At 55.3% G+C, this 19,283-nt stretch overlaps 2 protein-coding genes across 15 annotated transcripts in view; both read right to left on the bottom strand.

Annotated features, from left to right (window-relative positions):
• Window positions 1–13,946, bottom strand: part of ARAP1 (ArfGAP with RhoGAP domain, ankyrin repeat and PH domain 1) — a 64,355-nt gene extending 50,409 nt beyond the window's left edge. For 3 of the 8 annotated variants that reach the window (XM_069552979.1, XM_069552977.1, XM_069552976.1), the window contains exon 1: window positions 13,827–13,944. The gene's annotated coding sequence lies outside the window, so the exon portion shown is untranslated. Of the gene's footprint in view, window positions 1–1,155; window positions 1,215–13,826 lie in introns of those variants that run through there. The other 5 variants (XM_069552982.1, XM_069552984.1, XM_069552980.1 and 2 more) reach the window with 5 other exon arrangements.
• Window positions 13,947–15,655: 1,709 nt separating this feature from the next.
• The window catches only part of STARD10 (StAR related lipid transfer domain containing 10), a 34,161-nt gene continuing 30,533 nt past the window's right edge, over window positions 15,656–19,283 (bottom strand). For all 7 annotated transcript variants that reach the window (XM_069553012.1, XM_069553007.1, XM_069553006.1 and 4 more), the window contains 4 exons: window positions 18,924–19,027; window positions 18,157–18,274; window positions 16,319–16,371; window positions 15,656–16,079 (listed from right to left, as the gene is read on the bottom strand). In XM_069553012.1, the coding sequence (XP_069409113.1) occupies window positions 15,831–16,079; window positions 16,319–16,371; window positions 18,157–18,274; window positions 18,924–19,027 (524 nt within the window). In that variant the 3' untranslated portion in view covers window positions 15,656–15,830. The remainder of the gene's footprint in view (window positions 16,080–16,318; window positions 16,372–18,156; window positions 18,275–18,923; window positions 19,028–19,283) is intronic.

Here is a 19,283-nt window from a genome sequence, read left to right on the forward strand (position 1 = left end):
AGTTTAAATCTCATCGTCCCCTTCTCTGTCCCAGCCCAGCATCTCTCTCAAGCATCCCTGCTCACTCCTGACTGAGGACCTCAACACTGCCAGTCCAGCAGGATGGCAGCCCTGAGCCTCAGCTAAGGACAAGCACACTCCCACTTAATTGGTTTCCTAAATACCTGCCACATGTCCAGCCCCTACAAGATTTCCACCTTCACCTGAATTGTCCCCATAAAAAAGTCCCAAGCCTGGGATTTTTATCCTGTTTCAATGCAGGCTGTGTAAGGTGCTAGGTCACTTGTAGAGCCAAGAAGGGGTCTTCAGAAGATTTGACTGTCTATCTGGCAGAGGCAGAGAAGCTCCCAGGGGGTACTTATGAGCTGGGCCTTGAAGGATAAGCAGGAGGCTGCACTTCTAAGCCAAGGGAACTCAGTGTGCAGGGCCCGGGGATGGGAAAGGACCTGCAGATGCAGAGATGGGGAGAGCTCAGTGGCGCAGGAACAGGGGATGCAAAAGGACACCCGGGGAGGTCGAGGGATCTGCCCTTGGCGGCCCATGTGGGTGTGAGTCTCTTTTGCATTCTGATTTGTATGAACGAGTTAGGCCTGGATCTGGAGGCCTTGCTGATCCTAACTCCTTCCCTACTCAGTTCTGGAGTCCTCTCAGCGAGGACCCTTCCCAACTGTATTTTCAAAGCCCTCCTCCGCCGCCGCCCCACACAGAGCTGTGCTCCAGATTCAAGAGCAGGCCCAATGGTGGAGGGAGTCAAAGGGGACGAAGGCAGGCCTAGAGCTTCAGACCTGGGGCCTGTATCTCTCCACCCCCCAACCCCTCCTCCCCCTCACAGCACCCCACCCAAGGCAGGCTGGGCAGGGACCCCAGCGCCCAGACCTCAGGAAAGCCCTCAGGCCCTCCACACAGGAACTAACAGCATTACACATCCAGCTAGGCCTGGGTCTACTAACCACAGCCCACCCGTACCACAAACTGCACACCTCACACAACCTCCGGGGACACACACCTTCCACCCCGCCTAGCAGCCACACGGCCGACCTGACCGCACCACACACACAGCCTTCAGTCCCCACACTCACTACCAACAGTCCGACTGTAGACAATTGCCCAGAGCCCCACACTGCCCGTGCCCCCCGCCCAAGCACCAGGTCATACCTGTGGGCAGGGTCACCCTCAGCTGCTCCCCTCCTGGCGTTCTCAGGGTTCCGTTGACATAGACAAGAGGGCTTGGAGACACTTCCCTCAGATATGAGGAACTAGGTGGGGGCTGGGTTCCCAGCCCAGAGCATGCAGAAGTGGCCCCTGCCCTCTGCAGATCTCTGCCAGCTCTCTCGGGCCCTGCCAGGCAAGGCAGCAGGTGCAGTGCTCAGGCAGGCAGCTGACGAACCCCTGAACCAAGAAGCCTGTTTTCTGTTTCTCAGGGGCTGATGGCCACACGGGCTCCGAGGAGGCACGCTGGGGTCTCCTGCCCCAACCCCAGCCCCAGATCTCTGCCCCTTCACCTGCCCACTATATTCCTGCCCCTACCCTGTCCTTAATGTAGCCTGTCCTCCAGGGTCCCAGGAATGATGGCGGCTGACAAGGTGCAGCCCATAGGGCAGTGAGGACTGACTGAGTCCAGGCCCCATGGCTTGCCTCGGCCACCTATTTGATGGGGAGCTGGGGGCCACCAGCTCTAGCCCAGAACCCATCCTTCCCAGGATGCCAGGCAAGATCAGTTTCCGGTTCTGGCTCCATCACTTTTCATCTGAAGCCCTGGGCAAGTCACGTCACATTCTGAGCCTCAGTTTCCCCTTCCACAGAACAGCGCTGTCACCCAGATGACCGTGACACATGACCATGTGTGTACTAGAGGCCACACTCACTCGGCATCTGCTCACGCCTCGCTGCTGAGATAGACACTTCCTGTTCTGAGCCCCAAGGCCTTGGCTGGGCCTGTCCAGAAGGGTCCTTGGTGCTGGCCCTAGAGCCAGACTCTAGTCTAGACACCCTCAGCACCCTGGAATTCTCAGTTCCCCAGGTACCAGTGACTCCTGCACCCTGCCTCCAGCAATGTCCCACTATGGGCTCCAGACTGGATATCCCACTGCCTCCTGGATCTCCTTCTAGAGGAACCCCAGATACAGTGCATTCTCCACCCCACAGCGAACCCACCCACTCCCCTCTCCTGGGGAAAGCAGGTGAGGCCGTTGAGCAAATTAGACAAAATACCTCTTGCTAAAAGAGCCCCACAGCAGGGCATGCAGCTCAGCAAAGAGGACAGGCTGAGTTTCAATCCCCCTCTCCCAGCCCTCGCCCAGCCAGGTACCCTTGGGGAGTGCACATCTGAACCCAGGGGACCAGGTGAGAGGCAGGATATTTTAACAATCTCCTTAGGGCAGTCCCTTCAGCATCACCCTAATAAATATAAAACTAGTTTTATTAATGATCGATGGACATTTAAGGGACAGTGAACTTCCCCGACTTAAATTTTAAACCTACTCCTAACTCCTACCCCAATCTTGAAAGATTAATCACTTTCTACAACCTCCACGTCTGGACTGTTTAAAGTTTTCACAGTTGCATTATCACTTTCATAATTAGAATAAAAAATGATAAAAGTATTTTCAGTCTATTAGAATTGAGTTTGTCCCAGTTTTCCCTAAAACCATCATTATAAAGTACCTTTTTAATTTTAAATATAATATGCATAGAATACCAAGAGAACTATAGTAAACAAAACTGATTTTCTGGGCCATCTGGACTGGAAGATGCAAAACTTAGCTACAAAGCTTACCTCCTCCCTCACTGTCTTACCCGCCCGAAGTTCTCAGATATAGTTTATCAAATAACAACCTCCCCCCTCCACTGCCGGCCACCGACCAGAGGTCCAGAGGCCAATCACAGACTGAAGCCCACGGACTTTCAAATGCGAAGTGGACTGAGTCCATTATGAACAGGAGACTCCAGGGTTCCTGTGGTTTGCTTCTAGACAGCATCTGACCCCACCCTATCACTGCCCCTCACCCACATTCCCCCAAACCTTCCCACTCTTATGCCCAAGCCCCTCTCTACTCTGGAGAGGACGAAGTGTGAATGCCTGAAGTACCTCACAGTAAAAGAAGCTCAAAGTTAAAAGGCTTGGTTTTCAGGCCTTGTCGTACAAACGAGATTCTACTATACAGCACAGGGCACTGTATTTAATATCCTGTGATAAACCATAGTGAAAAAGAATATAAAAAAGAACATACATGTACTGTATAACTGAATCACTTTGCTGTACAGCAGAAATTAACCCAACATTCATTGTACATCAACTATAATTCAATTTAAAAAAGTCTATGACACACTAGCTTCCTTGGCCCTACCAGTACCTGCCCCCCAAACGGATCACCCTGGACCACCCCCTCCCGTTCCCCTGTCTCCCCACTGCCATGTTTCTAACTCACCCCTCTACTCCGTCTGCCCCTCCCCAGCCGGCCTGATCCCTGGGCCCTCCTCCCTGCCTCCTGCCCTTCTGCTACCTTTAATCAGAGCATCCTCCACCTGCTCCTCTAACCACACTCCTTCAAGACAGAGCTCCTCCAAACCCAAACCCCACAGCCCTGAGCCACATCCATCCACCTTCCCAAGACCCCCAACCCTTCACTCTTCAGGTCCCACCCTTCTTGCCTTGAAGGGTGGCCCAGTCAGCCACCCTGCACCTGGAGAGACCCAGGGCCCTCTCATCAGGAAAGTACGGGCTCTGACCTGGCCCCCTGGCGCCTCCTGGGCTGGGAACGCCCTAGGCAGGACAGGAAGCCACCCCCACCAAAGGCGCTGAGGTACACCACAGCACGACTCCAGGACGATCGTCCTCTGTGACCACTGCCCCCCAGGAGGGAGTTGGGGGGGCCTCTTAACACTGCAAATGAGGCAGGAACAGGAAGAAACAGGGCTGACCACATGGGGGATGGGAGCGCACACGGCTGACGAGGGCCCCAAGCAGCAGGAGTGGACAGAAGCAGACAGGTCCGTCAGATCCTCGCTTCACGCCAGAGGGACGGAGGGCAGCTCTGGCTTGACGGGGGGTGTAGGGGCAGGGGGGAGGCAGCTTGACTCCATCCCCTCTGAGGCGGCCAGGTGCCTGACATGGCTGCCACCCGGGAGGACAGCCCGGGGCTCCTCTGCACCCAAGCAACCTCCCAGGAGAACAGGACCTGACCCTGTCCTCTCCCTAGGTGGGTCCCTGGAAGTGACAAGCCAGATGATCAGCAGCCCCCTTGCTGCTGGTACCTGAAAGAGGAAGCTCTTGTTTTGGTGCATGGAGGTGACCAGATGGGCAGGGCAGGGGCTGGAAGGGAGAGAGGGAGATGGGGGGCAGGGGCGGGGGGACCAGCCCCACAGGCTCTGGCCTCCAGTCTGTTGTGGGACCTCAGCTGCCCCCCACTCTATAGTCAGATAAGAGGCAGGGAAAACTCTCCTCTCTCACTCACAGGGAACATTCTAACCTACTTATCTGACCCAGCCATCCCTGCCTAAAAAGACAAAAGGCCACAGTTATGGAGTGCTTCCCACCTACCAGGCGCTGGGCCAACCCTGCTACATGGATAGCTTCATATAATTTTCATGACAATCTAGAAAGTAAATGGTTTTAGCCCAACTTTACAGACAAGGAAGAAACCTGAGTCTCAGAAAGGTTAAGCAACTTGCCCAGCATCACACTGGAGCCCCTCCTTCCACTCCACGTCCTCCGAGGGGCGAGTGTGGAGATCAGGAGCAAGGAGGTCAGGTGGGAGAGGGGAGGCAGCATGACTGCAGGCGGAGAAGGGCCTTGAAGGCCACTCTAAGACACTCAGCCTGACTGTCCAGACAACAGGGAGCCATGAAGGGCTGCAGGGTGCACGGGGCCATGGGCAGGCAGGTGGCCACGGGTCCTACTGCTGTGAGACTTGGGAATTCACTTAGCTTCTCTGAGTCTTGGTTTCACCATCTGTATACTGGGCTTGTGGGAATAAACATAACCCGTCAAAACAGAGCCCAGCCTAACCGTTCTCCCTTCCCAATGACTTCCCACCTCCCTCAGAGTAAAAGCCAAAGCCCACCAGGCCTGCAGGTACACCACAGCACCTGGATGCTATTGTCCAGGATGATACTGTCCCTGCCTCAATACCATCCCAGCCTACTCCGAGTGCTCTCGCCTCAGGGCTGGGCCCTGGAGCTCCCTTGGCCTGAAATGCTCTTCCAGACACCGGTGCAACTCACTCTCGGGCTTTTTCCAGCAGACACTGGATTATATATTTATTTGTTCATGTGTTAGTCTCCTCAGCTGGAGGATGAAGCACTGTCTCATTCGTGGCTCTTTTCCCAGTGGTTACAAGCGTCTGGCCTGGGGTGGGGGTGGAGGGGGATGGTGCATGAATGGACATCTACAGAGGCCTGACTTACCCTGGTCAGGAACTCGGGGCAGAAGCCTGTGACATGGGTAGGCTAAGGGATGGCTGGAGGAGGTTAGGTGTAAAGGTTCAAGGTTCGAGTCCGGAGCTCAAGGAGTGAAAGATTTAACTCTGACATGCCTTGGCACCCTGTGTGGCTGGGCATGCCCCTTCTCTCCACCTTTAAGGTTGCTCCAGCCACTTCCTACTGGGCCAGCCAGAAAAACACCGCTGAGGGGCCCTCAGCCACACTGGGGAAGTCCTGGCTCTCAGACACCACTGACGGTTCCCTGGAGTAGGTCTGAACTGCCCTAGACTTCCAGAAGTCTCTGAGCTCAACACCTGCCTCTCCTGCCTGCCTGCCTGCTCCTTCCGTGGCTCCCCATTTCCCCCCACCCTCTGGCTCCCGCCCCTCACTCCTCCCCTCCAGTCCAGTCCCTCCACTCTCACCGCTGGACACTAGATCTCCAGGACTTCCCTCATCATGTTCCCTCTACCTCACCCTTCAAGTGTCACCTTCTCCAGGCAGCAGCTTCCGACCCCCATGCTCACAGCCTGGGTCCCACCGAGACGTCACTATCATTGTCTCACATATACACACACTCTCTCTCGCCCCAGCTTTCGCTGGGTGCCCCCTGAAGGCAGGACCAGGGTCTGATTTCCCTGCATCCTCAGCTACTAGCCTAAGGTTGGCAGACAGGAAATATCTACTGCTTGCATGAAATCTCCTGATTTTACAAGTGGAGAGCTAGGAACCCAGGCAAGTGATGATGTGCCCAAGGCCACACTGCTATCAGTGGCTTGAACCTGGCCTTCAGGCCGCCAGACCAGGTGCCTCCCATTCTGCTCACACACACCAGTTGCAGCTCTAGCTCCTGCCTGTCAGATCCCAGCCCTGTCTTTTCCTGGCCCCACATCCCCAAGCACCTGCTCCTAAGGCACTTAGGAACCTCCCAAGCCAATCCTCCCCATCTCCAGAAGGGGAAAGTCAGCCCCAGAAAGGAACAAGAACCTAACCAGGGCCACACAAGTCAGGACAGGACCCAGACCACCCAGCCTGAACTGGAAAGAACTATTCCCAGGAAAAGAAGTATCAGGGGGAGGTGACCTCAGAGACACTGGACTAACCTCCCATCTCCAAGAGGCTGGGCCAGTCTCACACTAAGAAATGTGGATTTTCAAGTCACAGGCAGTAGAGGCAGATGAGTGTTTGGGTTCACATCCTGGAACAGAGCCCCTAAAACCATTAGACACTCCCTGCATCTCTGGCTTCCCTAGACTCAGCTATCCGTCTTTACAGCAAGGAGACCCCAGGAGAACAGCCCCAATCTGAGGAAAAGGCATCACTGACTTAATGGACATGAGTTTGAGTCAACTCCGGGAGTTGGTGATGGACAGGGAGGCCTGGCGTGCTGCAGTCCATGGGGTCAGGAGTCGGACATGACTGAGCGACTGAACTGAACTGAAATGAACTAAGGGAGAAGGCAGGACCTGAGTTGGGCCTCCAGGACCCCTTTACCAAGCAAGAGATTCCAGCCCAAAGCTGTCTTACTGTCCTCTGGCAAAGCTCAGTCCCCAGCCTGCCCCTCGGGGAGGCCCTGTCTCCCTAACATGCTAGAGCCACTGGAAACACAGAACCACACAGGGCCTGACTGGATGAAGGCCCCCATTCAAATGGGCAAAAGGCTCATCCAGCTCACACATTAAGGGGTGCAGAGCCAGGGACATGAAATCCTGATGGCACCCACACAAAGGCAAAAGCACGGTCCTCCAAGGAAGAATCTGGGTCTGAGAACACACCCGTGCACACATAGGATCATGCAGCAGAAAGGGGCTCACCCAGCCAGGAAGTCTTGCGCTTCCCTCATGGGGAGGGAACAGCTCTCCACCCCATGGGGCAGCTCCTGCCTCCATGCCCAGGTCTCTTTGAGGCAACTGCTGTGCCCAAAGACCCACATGGGCACTGGGAGGAGATGGGGGAGGCACTGTGAATTACCTGAAGGCTCTCAGTCAAGGCCCAGTCTCCCTGTCTCCCAAGGAGGCTCAGGGCCTCCCGCGCCCGGGTCTCTGTCCACCATCCCATCAGAGCCCTTGAGCCTGGCTCTGACACTTCAGAGCTGGACCTGGGCCTGCTGAGCCACATTCCACACGTCCTGAGAGGGCCTGGTGCGCCAGTAGTGACCAGGCATTGCCCTGTGAGCCGAGCTGGTCCCCTCTCAATCCTAGTCCGGTATTCAGGAGCACAGCCCCACCCACCCCCAGGGAATGAAGAGGCCTGGCCGCTGTCTGTCTTCTCCCCCACCCCCATTAAGATGGCTATCTCTTCAGCTACCACATAGTCCATTCCAGGGCCTGGTTCGCAGATTTTTGAGAGGTGTGTGCCTCCTGGGTGTGTCTGCTGGGAGCAGTGGGTACAAAGGGCACACAGGGCCTGGAGGTGGCTGGGCCTCTGTCTCCCCCTGCCCCACCTCCAGCCCTGGCAGCCCTGAGAAACTTTCCAGGCCTTGTCCATCTGGCACCAGCTGGCCAAAGTGTGGCACAGGCCTTAGCCTCAACTCGATCCACTCAGCCCATCTCGAGGCTCTGCAGACTCTTAGACTCTCCAATCTAAGAAAACTGGAAGCTGGGGATCACCAACACATAAAACCCTTGATTCCCAATGCCCACAATCTCAGACTCCTAAAATCCCAGCTGCCCAATGTGGGGAGAGGAAGTGCGGGAATGGAGAAACCCCCCCCCACCCCCCATCTGTGCTGTTTGGTTCCTGTCCTGAGCTGTCTGAACCTGGGAGCCTGGGAAGTCCCAGGTACTGCTGCTGCTGCTTCTTTTTATTTTTATTTTTTTTTAAGAATTGAGTATTTTAAGGATTTGGGCTTCCCTTGTAGCTCAGCTGGTAAAGAATCTGCCCGCAATGCCGGAGACCTGGGTTTGATCCCTGGGTTGGGAAGATCCCTGGAGAAGGGAAAGGCTACCCACTCCAGTATTCCGGCCTGGAGAATTCCATGGACTGTATAGTCCGTGGGGCCGCAAAGAGCTGGACACGACTGAGTGACTTTCACTTCACATTTTAAGGATTTACCTTTTCTTCTGTTCTATAACAGCTCCTATTGATCATATTCATAAGTCAACAGGAGATATTTGGGTTGCCATAAAACATATTTATCTTAGCGTATTTCTATAAATACAGATATTTAAAAAACGGTGCTGTTGCTTCTTGCTCCTTCCCTGAAGTTCCAGGAAAGTTGAGTCCATGACCAGCCAAAGGTCTCTCACTGATCCAGAGGCCAGGGACAGACCAGCCAAGGTCCTGACTCTAGGCCTGATTTTAGGCAGAGCCCTGGCCCAGCATTATGGTGGGAAACAGAAGGAGGGGAGGGAAGGAGAGAAGGGGATGCCCAAAGGCAGGGCAGTGCCCCCAGCGGGGGTAGGGAAGGCCACAGAGGAGACCCAGGCACCTGGGAGAGGGGACAATCTGCACTGGTACATAGTCAGCCCAGTTCCTGCTCCCCTGTCCTTCGGTCTGACCCACCCCAGCACTGGCCTGGCCAGAAGGAGGGAGGGCAGGGCTGGGAGGGCAGGGCTAGGCTCTGCCAAAGGCCCTGGGCAGCTGAGATTCCAGGTGTGACCTTAGATTACCTGCCCTGAAAATGGGGACAGAGGGGTGGCTGCGCTCGCCCTCACAACAATGAGGAGGAGGAAGATTTGGCCACATCCTCCTCCCAGGGTGGGGTAGGTGTGCTCTCTGATCCCTGAATCCTCCTCTAGACCCCACTGGCCATGGGCATCACACTCTTGACCACAGCTGGTCTCTGCTTCTCGGCCTCTTAGCTCTGGAACCATGTTCCCCAGGTTTGTTCATTCAATCTCAGACACCCCGCAGGTACCAGGCCCCAGGTACCTTGATACGAATCCATTCCACTGTGAAATGGAGTATTTCCTTGCATGTTCCCATACATAGAAAAGCGCTAAATTCCTCAATTTGAGATATCTGATTTTCCTTAATTAACAATAATCTTTTGATGTTCAAACTACCTGCCCCTTACAGCAAGCTTCCATAACTCCTCTCCCAGCCTCCTGGGAATAGCTCTTTCCGGGTCACTGGAGATGCTGTTTCTGAGGCCTGAAGTTCTAAAAATTCCCACGAAATAAAACAGAACCCTCAATTGCTAGGTTGTGACTATTTTTTCAGTTGACACTGGTTTGGTCAGAGAGGAAGACTTGGACTCTGTGACAAGGCAGGTGAGCAGTACTTGAAGGACGCTCAGAGCTTCAGAGGCCCAGAAGGCCCTGACCAGGCGGGGAGGTGGAGTGCCTCAGAGTCCCAGTTCTCCCTTCCCTCGGCTGAAAAATTCTAGGCAAGTCACTTAACATCTACTGACCTCAGTTTTCTCATCAGTAAAAAGGAGAACCACCGTACTAAACCACTGCCCTTTCCTGTCAGTTTATACAGGAGAACCCCTGTCCAAACTGGACAGGACAAGGGCAGTGAACAGGAGTTCCCTCATCCTAGGGCTGGGTGTCTGAGGGTTAGAACTTGATGGCACCCAGTCCAGCCTGCAAGCTGGCGTCCCATCCCCGCAGGACATCGCCAGGAAAGTCACCTGCCCAGGCGGCCCTCCAGTCCCTGTCCGCCACCCCAACCAGGAGTTTTCAGAGAAGGATGAGGTTTGGCTCTTGTCTGCCTGCAGTATCTCCTAGTGCTCAGGGTTCTCACTGTGAAGTTTCAGAAATTCAGACTACCAGCTCTTCCATATAATAAACAATCTCAGGAAAATTACATAACTTCTCAAGGCCTCAGTTTCTTCATCTGTAAAATAGGAACAGTGCCTAATCCATAAAACTATTGCTGAGGATTAAATGAAATCACTACATAAAATGTTTAGCATGGTGATTGAAACACAATAAGCTTCCAAGAAACAGTAGCTACTGCTACTAGTATTACTATCAAAAAATAATTTTGTTATTGAGTTGGTCACTTAACTCCACATCCCCTCCCAGTGACTCTGACTGTACCAGTGGTCTGGGACAGATGTCCTGTTTATGGGACAGAATCTTTCTTCCCTTTCTGAACTATGTTCTAAAGGATGAGACAGCGAGAAATTCCACAGGAAGGTCACGTGGAAGACCAGCTATGCACTGCCCTCACTCCCTCCATCTCTGGCCTTCCCTGAACCTGGGGTCATCTGCCTTCAGGGGCTGGGACTGTCCTCCCCAGAGCCCTGGTTAGAATCTACAGGTCTGGGGGCCTGACAGTGGGGTGGGGGGCGGAGAGTCTAAGTGGACAAGATGTCCTCTCTGATCAGGGCTGGGGTATTGGTGTTGAGTCCCCGAACTTTGTTGGGAGTGCACTTGTTGGGAATCTCTGACAGCCTCCCCATATCCTCCAGCTGTTTAAATCCTTGGTGCAATCTCTTCCTAAAACAAGAAATGCCCCGCCACACGGGGCTGTGGAGGGGGAAGAGTCCAGCCTGACTGAGATGCAGGACAGGGGCGGCCCAAGGGACTGAATTCTGCTCCTAAGGGAGGGCCAGGTCTGCCTGACTGGGGTCACACTCTGTGCTAGAGGCTGCGTTGGCCACTGCCCAGGAGAAAGCCCCTCACTGAGAGGAACCCTGGATGGAGCTCAAGGAGTGATGTCAGGCTGGGGGAGGGGAAATCAGATCAAAAGAGGCAAACCAACGCCTGGGTCCTGACCCTGCCTCCACCACTTATTTGCTGTGATCTGATCTTGGGCAAGTTATCTAACCTCTCTGTGCCTCAGTTTCTTTATCTGTAGAATGGTACTTGACTTCTAAGCTTGTTGGGAGGACGAAACTAGTTAACATATGTAATAGTGCCCACAGAGGTGCTGTGTGCTTTTGCCGAGGTCATTCTCTCTGACGCTATTACTCAGCTCTCTCTGAGGCTGGTTCTTCCCCTATGTTACTAGAAGATGACCCTTGTCTCACGGAATGATATCAAGTTAAATATAGTAACAAATTTGCGGTGTCAGGCACACAGCAGGTATTCAAATCAAGTAGAGCTCTCTCCATTTCCCTTTCCTCTCCCCAAGAGGGCCCAGACGAGAAGTCGGGTCACTTCGGACCCCCTGCCTCCCGCCCCGCCTCAGCCCAGGGCTTGCTGTGTTATCCTGGTCTGACCTCTGGTCCCTGACCTCAGTCTCCTTATCTATGAAAAAAGCTTCTGGGCCAAGTGATTGCTGACTGTCCATGGCCTCCTTCCTACCTCCATTCCGTCCTTCCTTCTCCATTTCCAATTCATGTCCTACTGCACCCACTCCTTCAGTAACAGAACCATGGGAACCCTAAAGTGGGGTGGAGGGGACAGCTGGTGGGCAAGAGGTACCCGCCTGCAAGCAGCCCAGTACCCACCCCAGGTCCCCAAGGGTTAAGATCCAGAGTGAAGGGCGGGGGGCCAGGGTCAGTGCTGGACAGACGGGCCTGCAGCCCAGGGCCTGCCTCCCCTCCCCCTATCCTAGGAACAGAGGCCACTTGTTTGAGCATCAGCTGGCTGGCTTTGAGCTCAGCCAAAGGAAGAGTGGGGTGGGGAAGGGAGAGGGCCCCTGGAGAGTGGAGGGGACTCCCTTCTCTCCTAGGGCTTTGACTTAGCTAGTCCACACCTAGCCTCTTGGACTCTCAGAGGCCCCTTACCCCTCTGAAGTGACTCGTTCCCCTCAGGTTCTCCCTGGGGGTGAGTGTTCTCCTTGTGGGTCAGTGAGTGTTCTCCCAAACACCCCTGGTGGAGATGGGGGTGGATTTAGACTCAGAGAGGCTCAAATCTTGCTCCAGCAGCCTCTCTCTTTGGATCTCGGGACCAGGTCTTATTACTCAACCCTGTAGATGGGGAAATGGAGAAGTTTGGGAATGTGCAGAGACACAGAGAATTTGGTGGCTGCACAGAGACTGTCCCAGGTCCCAGTCAGTTCCAAGGAGCTCCAGGAGGTCTGATGGGGAGAAAACTTCCCCAGGAGGGATGGGGGCGGAGGCAGGCGGGTAGTGGGGAAGACAAGCAACCTGCACAAACAGCTGAAGCTTGACACGTGGAAAGGCATGACTGGAGTCCGAGAGACGGTGGGGGTGAGGCTAGGGTTGACTGGGGAGGCCTGAATGCCCCAACGAAGCCTGGGAGAAATCTGTTCACTTCCACTTCACAGTTGTTAAGACTCTTGCCTGGGACCACCCCTCCTGCCCTACTCCAGTGAGCAAGCAGCAAACAGGGAGAGGGGATCCCCAAGGCAGGGTCTGAACCATCCTCAGCCAACCATGGGACTGGGGGACTGGTTCTCTCTACACCCTACCTCTGCCACCCATTCCAGCCACTTCCATCTCCTTGTTATTCCTCAAACACACCGCTCAAGTTCCTGCCTTTGCATAAGCTTTGCCTTCCTCTGAGAGTCCTTATCCTTGTGAATTACCACTTAACTGTCAAGGCCAATTCCAATCATCTCCTCCTCCCTGAGCCTCCAAGAGTCTCAGTGTCTGATTCCACCCCAGTACCTGTCTGCACCTGTATTCGGACTCTGCTGGGCTCCTTCTACCCTGTAATGAGCTTGTTGGGAGGTCTCTCCCAGCCTAGACACACTGCTCTCTGAGCACAGGTATTCTGGGTGTCTCTGTCTGGACCTTACTGCACAGTCAAATCCTTCCCTGAGTACCTCCATACATCTGTCCAACCTATAGCACTCCTCCCACCAAGCCTGGGGATCAAAGCAGGCTCCCCAGGACAGGAGCCTTGGGGGAGTGGGGTGCATATACCAGATGCCGACCAGAGCTCACCAGCGCTAAAAATCAGCCCTGGAGATCTGGGACCAGACACCCACCACACACCCTCAGGCCGCATTCTGAGTTTGCTTCCTCCAGTCCCAATAACCCACTCCAGGCTTGACCCTGTTCAGTGAACACACACACCTCCTTCTTTTTCCAGCAACTGGGGCAGGTAGGGGCTCTTGGGAGGCCATGCCCCCATTTACTGGTGGGGAATTGGGGCGGAAAGACCGGAAGTCGTCTGCCCAAGATCACCAGAGCCCCAGGTCCAGTGCATAAGGTCGTATGAACCAGCAGACCTGTAAGGGTCTCCGCAGTCAACGAAGTGGGAGCCTTCATTTCACAGATGAAAAAATCAAGGCACCCGAAAGAGGGTTAGCTCTGGAACCTGGGAGGCTTCACGACAAAGGGCTAAGGGCTGGAAGCCCCTTTTCCCGCTGGTTCGCCCTCCTCCCTACCGTTTCTGGTCCGACCGCATATCCTCAGGAGGCGACTCCATCACCGCCGCCAGTCAGTACAGAAGACGTGACCTAGTGAAACTCCCGCGGAAGTAGGTGCCGGGCGCAGAGTTGCCGCGCAGCCTCGGCGTTCCCTTCCGCGGAATGGGGAAACTCCGCGCCACACCTGGCCAAGGGGCGGCGGACGGGGAAGCCCCCGATGCCGCACTGACCTGTTCTGATCCAAGACTCCACGCGCGTAGCCGGGGCCCCGGCGCCACCAACGACACCGTCGTAGTCAACTCGCGGCCGCAAGCCGGGCGCGCCCACCCCGCCTGGCTCTTCCGCCCGCCCCACGTGACGCCCCGGGGAGGAGAGGGCGGGGAAGGGGACAAGGACCCGCCCCTTCCAGGCCACGCCCAGTCACGTTCCTGGAGTTCGCAGGCCTTGCGGACACGTTGATCTGTGCGTCTCCCCTGTCCATCTCGCTGCTCACAGATCCATCTACGTCTCCTGAAGCTGAGGTCTGCCTCCACCACCCCTGCCCTCCTCCTGAGCCTCTCCGCTTTCTGCCACCCCTCTCCCTGGGAGGGACAAGTCACAAACCGCCCCACCCCCAGAGCGGTAAGGGGCAGTGGGAAACTGGAAAACGCAAGTTCCTGACCTCTTCCTCCAGGAAGTCCTTACCCACTTCATTCTTCGAGAATATCCTACTTCTGTCCCTGGGCCCACATCTCTCAGGAGCAGGGTGGTGGGGAAGATGCAAGTCAGAGTGTCCAAGGATCCCTTAGTTAAAGGCTGCAGCCTGAGATCCCGGCGGCCAGGCAGCTTCCCTGGCCTAGAGAATGGGAGATTTCCACTCATCCTACCAGCATACACAACAGATGAGGGTCTGGGGTTTGACAGGCATTCCCAGGTCCTGTGTCCAGGGCTGAGATTGGGTGTCATTAATTTGAGCACCTACTACATGCCAAGCCCAGGGCTGGGCAACTGATTTCTTCTATCTCAATCTGCCTGAAGGTTAAAAACTATTACCCCAGTTTATAGATTAGGAAATGAGGCTCCAAAGAAGCTCCAGGGCTTGCCCAAAGTTACAAAGCCAGTATTGGGTAAACCAGCTAAGCCTTGGTGAGTTACAGAATCTCCTGCCTACCCCTACTGGATATTCACCCTGCCCTTCCTGGAAAAAGTGGACTCCAAGTGTTTTCCTGACAAGGCAAAGGTAGGTGGTTTCCCGGGAGCGTGGAGGGCCAGACCTTGGGGAGAACTTCTGGCCCCCAGTTCATATGGGGTACAGAAACACTGGAGAGGGGTGGGGCACAGCGCCCTCCTCCCGACCTGAAAGCAGAGGTGACCCTCAGGCAGCAGAGGGCACCTGTGGGCTACAGAGAGCAGGAGAGGCCACGCACCCCTCTAGACTTCAAAGCTGCTGTGGGGAACACAGGACCAGGGGACTGGCGTCTTGGCAAGGGGTTGGAGGCCCCACCTTCTCTGTTAGCACAGGCCTGAGGTAGAAAGGACTCAGTTCACAGGGCCTGGTCCCTTCACTACACTGGAGTCTGACAACATTCCCCTCAACCCCCAAACTTCCTGCAGAGAATGCTGCCCCTACCTAAGCTCTGGGCCTACAGCCCTGTGGTCTGAGTGCCAAGGACCTCTGCCCCTCCTTCTGTCACAACGGGCATATGTCAGACCCTCAGTCCATAGGTTGGACCCAGGGAGTCTTGGGCTGCAGGTCCTACAATAGAAGCCCATTCTCTGACCCTGACCAGACCTGTTTCTTCTCTTAGAGCAGTGAAAGTTAGCCTAAGAGCCTGAGTGAATGGCAGGATGCACACACAAGGACAGGTGGATGAATGAAGAGTCAACTAATGAATGAACACACCACGGACAGGAGGGTTGACAACTACCCCCGCTTCACATGGGGAAATGAGGGGATGTCTAAAGGAGCAAAAGCCCGTGATGGGTAATAAAATTAACAAAATGAACTGTAAAACAAAGGGACCGAGGGCGGTGCCCGTGCCCCCGAGCAAGTGGGAAGGAGGCACAGTGATGAGCCAGATGAGGCTGTGGGATCATTTATTGGGGCTGTGTCCAGCCAGGCCGCAGCGCCAGCCTGGGCCCTAGCCCAGCGTCCCCAGGAGGCGCAGGAGGTGGGGGAGGGGAGAAAACGGGGGAGGATCCGCCGCCTCTGGGCTCCGCCCCGTAGTATCGCCGTCCCTGCCGTGGTGCCGCGCTCAGGTGAGCGAGGTGTCGTCATCGCTGCCCTCGCCGCCGCCTGCGCTGCCTGTGCGATCCTCCCGGCTCTCTGCCACCGCGCTCTCGTCGATGTTCTCCAGCGAGTCCGCATGTTGCACTGACAGCTCCGACAGCGCCAGGCTCGGCAACGAGCTCTGCTCCGGGTGCAGCCACGGTTTGAAGTGTGGTTGATGCTTCTGCTTCCACTCAGGGTATTTGACGCAGGCTTTGTACATCTTCTTCATGGCCTGTGGACCGGTTGTACCGCCGGATAAGGGGTGAGCTGGGAGCGGGACTAGGCCTTCACCGCGCCCGCTCCCACGCCCTCCAGCGGCTCAGACCACTGTTCCAGGATCCTGACTCCAGCTGGGGTTTCGTAACCCCGCTCCTCAGCCCTAGCCCCGCCCCCTGACTCCCTTTCCCGGACTCCATCCCTGCATCCCAGAACGCTCTCCCCCGAACCTCCACACCCGCCAAGGTCACTCACCTTGGGAGCCAGGAACTGAGAAGATTTATTCACCACCCATTTGGGTAAGGAGCCTATGAGGGCAGGAAAGGGTAGTGAGAAGAAAAAGGAAGCAGCAGCCGTAGGGATCCAGCCCCCCACAAACACACACACCAGCTCCCTTACTCCAACCCGGGGTTTCCAGGGAGAACACACTCTTCTCCACAAGGAGGGGGCAGAGTGAGGCAAGTCCTGTAAGACTTCGTCAACTTCACTCCCTCTTTCCACCTCAGACCAAGGTCCTCAGGCTCAACTCTGTTACACCCTCTACCTCTACCACCCGAAGGCCTCTGCCCTCTGCTGAGTCCAAGGGCTGCATGAAAGACGACCACAGGGTCCAAGGTGATCACAGGCCACACATGAGTTAAAATCCTGGCCAGTCAAGCTTCTGCCTGCTGCCTCCCCTCAACTCACACTTACCTCCCTTTTCTCACACCCAGTCCCACTATCTTGAATGGCCCTGGTGCTCACCGCCTGCTCGGCCTGTCCTTCTAAGCCCCCTGGTGCAGGAAGCCTAGCTGCTGCATGACCTCTTCCAGCCTGGCCTGACCTGGAGTCCGCGAACTGATTCTCCACCCGCCTCACCCCCAAGCGTCTGCTCTGCCTCTGACACCCAAAAACTCACTCAGTGAGGTGCTGGGGAGCTCTGGGCCTGGGCCAGTGGACCCTCAGTGGTGCTGGGGGGATACCCAGGCAAAGATGCTCAAGAGCCTACCCCTCCTCTAGTCATTCATTCATTCCCTCACTCACTCCACAGTCACTCAGTGACACCCACCCTGGACCAGCCCTGGGAACCCAGAGAGGAACTCACTGTCTGAGGGAGCCTGACAGTGGGCCAAGTGCTCTGCTAGAGGGGGATGGGCCCACAGGGCAGGGAGCGAGCAGCTCCTCTGGGCATCAGGGATAGAGGAGGTGAAGCAGCCCTGGAGGGATGAGTAAGGGCAGAGAGGTGTTTTAGGCTGAGGGAAAGGGTTGCCTAGATAAGAAGGAAGGTATATGCTATGAGAAGGGACTGGGAAACCTGGGAGTGGGGGCTTAGACTTCACTGTGAGGGCAATGGAAAAATCACAAAAGGATTTTAAGCAGAAGAGAGTCACAAGGAAATAAGTCCTTTGGAAAAAATCTGTATGGACAGACAGGGTGGCTGAGTGTGGAAAGAAATGACAGATTCAGGAGCTATTTAGGAGGTAGAATCAATACTAATTAATGATTTGGGAGCTGGCAATAGGGGACCCCCTACAACCACCATGTTTTGGGTACGAGTGCCTAGAGGGAAGAGACTCAGGAGAAGGGACAAGTCAGGGAGGGAGACAGTTCAGCATTGGACACATTGAGCCTCAGGTTCTAGGAGAGAGACATCCTGAGGGACACATCGAGGAGGCCAATGGCCACAGGGACCTGGATCTCAGCAGAAAGACATGTGGTCACCTAGCCACAGAAGCCTGGGGGGTGGCTGAGCCCTCCCAAGGGAAAAAGGACTGGGGCCTGGGAAACCCAGACCTCCAGGATAGAAGCCAACAAGACAGGGGGAGCAGCCAGTGAGAGGGGAGCAAGTCAGAGCATGGGAGCGCAGGAGCCCAGGAAGAGAGCTGTAAGCTTGTCTTGGGGCAGTGACTACCTCCTTGATCCTTGCTTTTCAAAACACTATAAAAGTATCAAACTTTGGCTCAAAGAATGTTTTGGGTACAGATGCCCCAAAATACAAAACCCCTCTTAACAGAGGCCCTTCTGGATCCCAGTAGATCAACTAGATCAAGTCCCATCGCCGTGGTATAGGGAAGGATGGATCCCATGATGGGATTCCAGGGCCAAGCCCTCACCTTTGGGGTCTACCTGGGCCAGGTAGGTGATGACGCAGCTCTTGGGCCCCGTGCTCTGGATGAGGTAGCCCGTCTGGATGGACACAGCTCGGACCAAGTCTTTCCGAGGCGGGTATTTCTGGGGATGGAAGGCACAGGGAGGTGAGACTTAAGGTGTGGGAAAAAGTGGTGTCTTTGTGAATACTAAACACACACACAGAATTGGTTCACATGCCCTGGCATCCACTCCAGGCCAGGCCTGATATTAGGGTAAGAAGAAAAAGAGGAGTCGGACTAGGTCATCATTACCACTCTAAATTTCCTCTGTTCCCCTCCAGAAAGACCCCAGTCTGGGGTGAGGGTTTATAAGCACACACATGGGTGTGTGCATACACACACACACATACACACACACACACACTCTCTCTCATCCTTTCCCAGGCCACCTGCACTTGCCTGTCCTGCCTGCCATGGAGATCAAGACACTCAGCCTCAGGGAGGGCCAGGTGACCCTACATCTCACTCCTGTTCCCTTTTTCCCAGCCAGCCCCTCCCACCCACTTGTCCAGAGTGATAGTCCACACCCATCTAAAAGCCCCAGCAGGGAGACAGGAGCCATTATTCTCACTGTGTAGGTAGGAATCAGGGACAGGAGGCTTTATGTCTGGACTGAAGTCACAGAGAAGTCTTGGTGGCAGCCAGGGGCCTCTCCCTGGGCTAGGCCTGCTGGCCTAGCCCTACCTGGTACCTTCCCCTGCCCACCCAGCAGGGAAGGCAGGTTGACTCACAGGATGTTTGACTGAGTAGTTCATGATGATGTAATCAGTGCCCATGGGCAGCCAGGAACGGAGGGTGATGACATCACGATTCTTCAGGGGCTTTGGACACCTCCCTGTGGAGGGCAAGGGACAGTTCAGCCAGACCACTGGCCTGCCTGCCTGAAAGGGGGTGGCAAAGCCCAGAGACACAGGGATGCCTGGTTAACTGCCAGCTCCCCCTGATCTAAACAGGGACCCCACCCACCAGACCTAATTTCTAGAGCTAGGAAGGAGACAGAACAGCCCCTCTCCCCTCCTGCATCCAGCTTCCCCTGCTCCTCACCACCTCACAGGGCCCTTACCTTGCTGGCCTGATCTGTTTGTGTATGT

Source organism: Ovis canadensis, chromosome 15 (genome assembly GCF_042477335.2).
Source record: "Ovis canadensis isolate MfBH-ARS-UI-01 breed Bighorn chromosome 15, ARS-UI_OviCan_v2, whole genome shotgun sequence".
In the NCBI taxonomy this organism is placed as follows: Eukaryota; Metazoa; Chordata; class Mammalia; order Artiodactyla; family Bovidae; genus Ovis; species Ovis canadensis.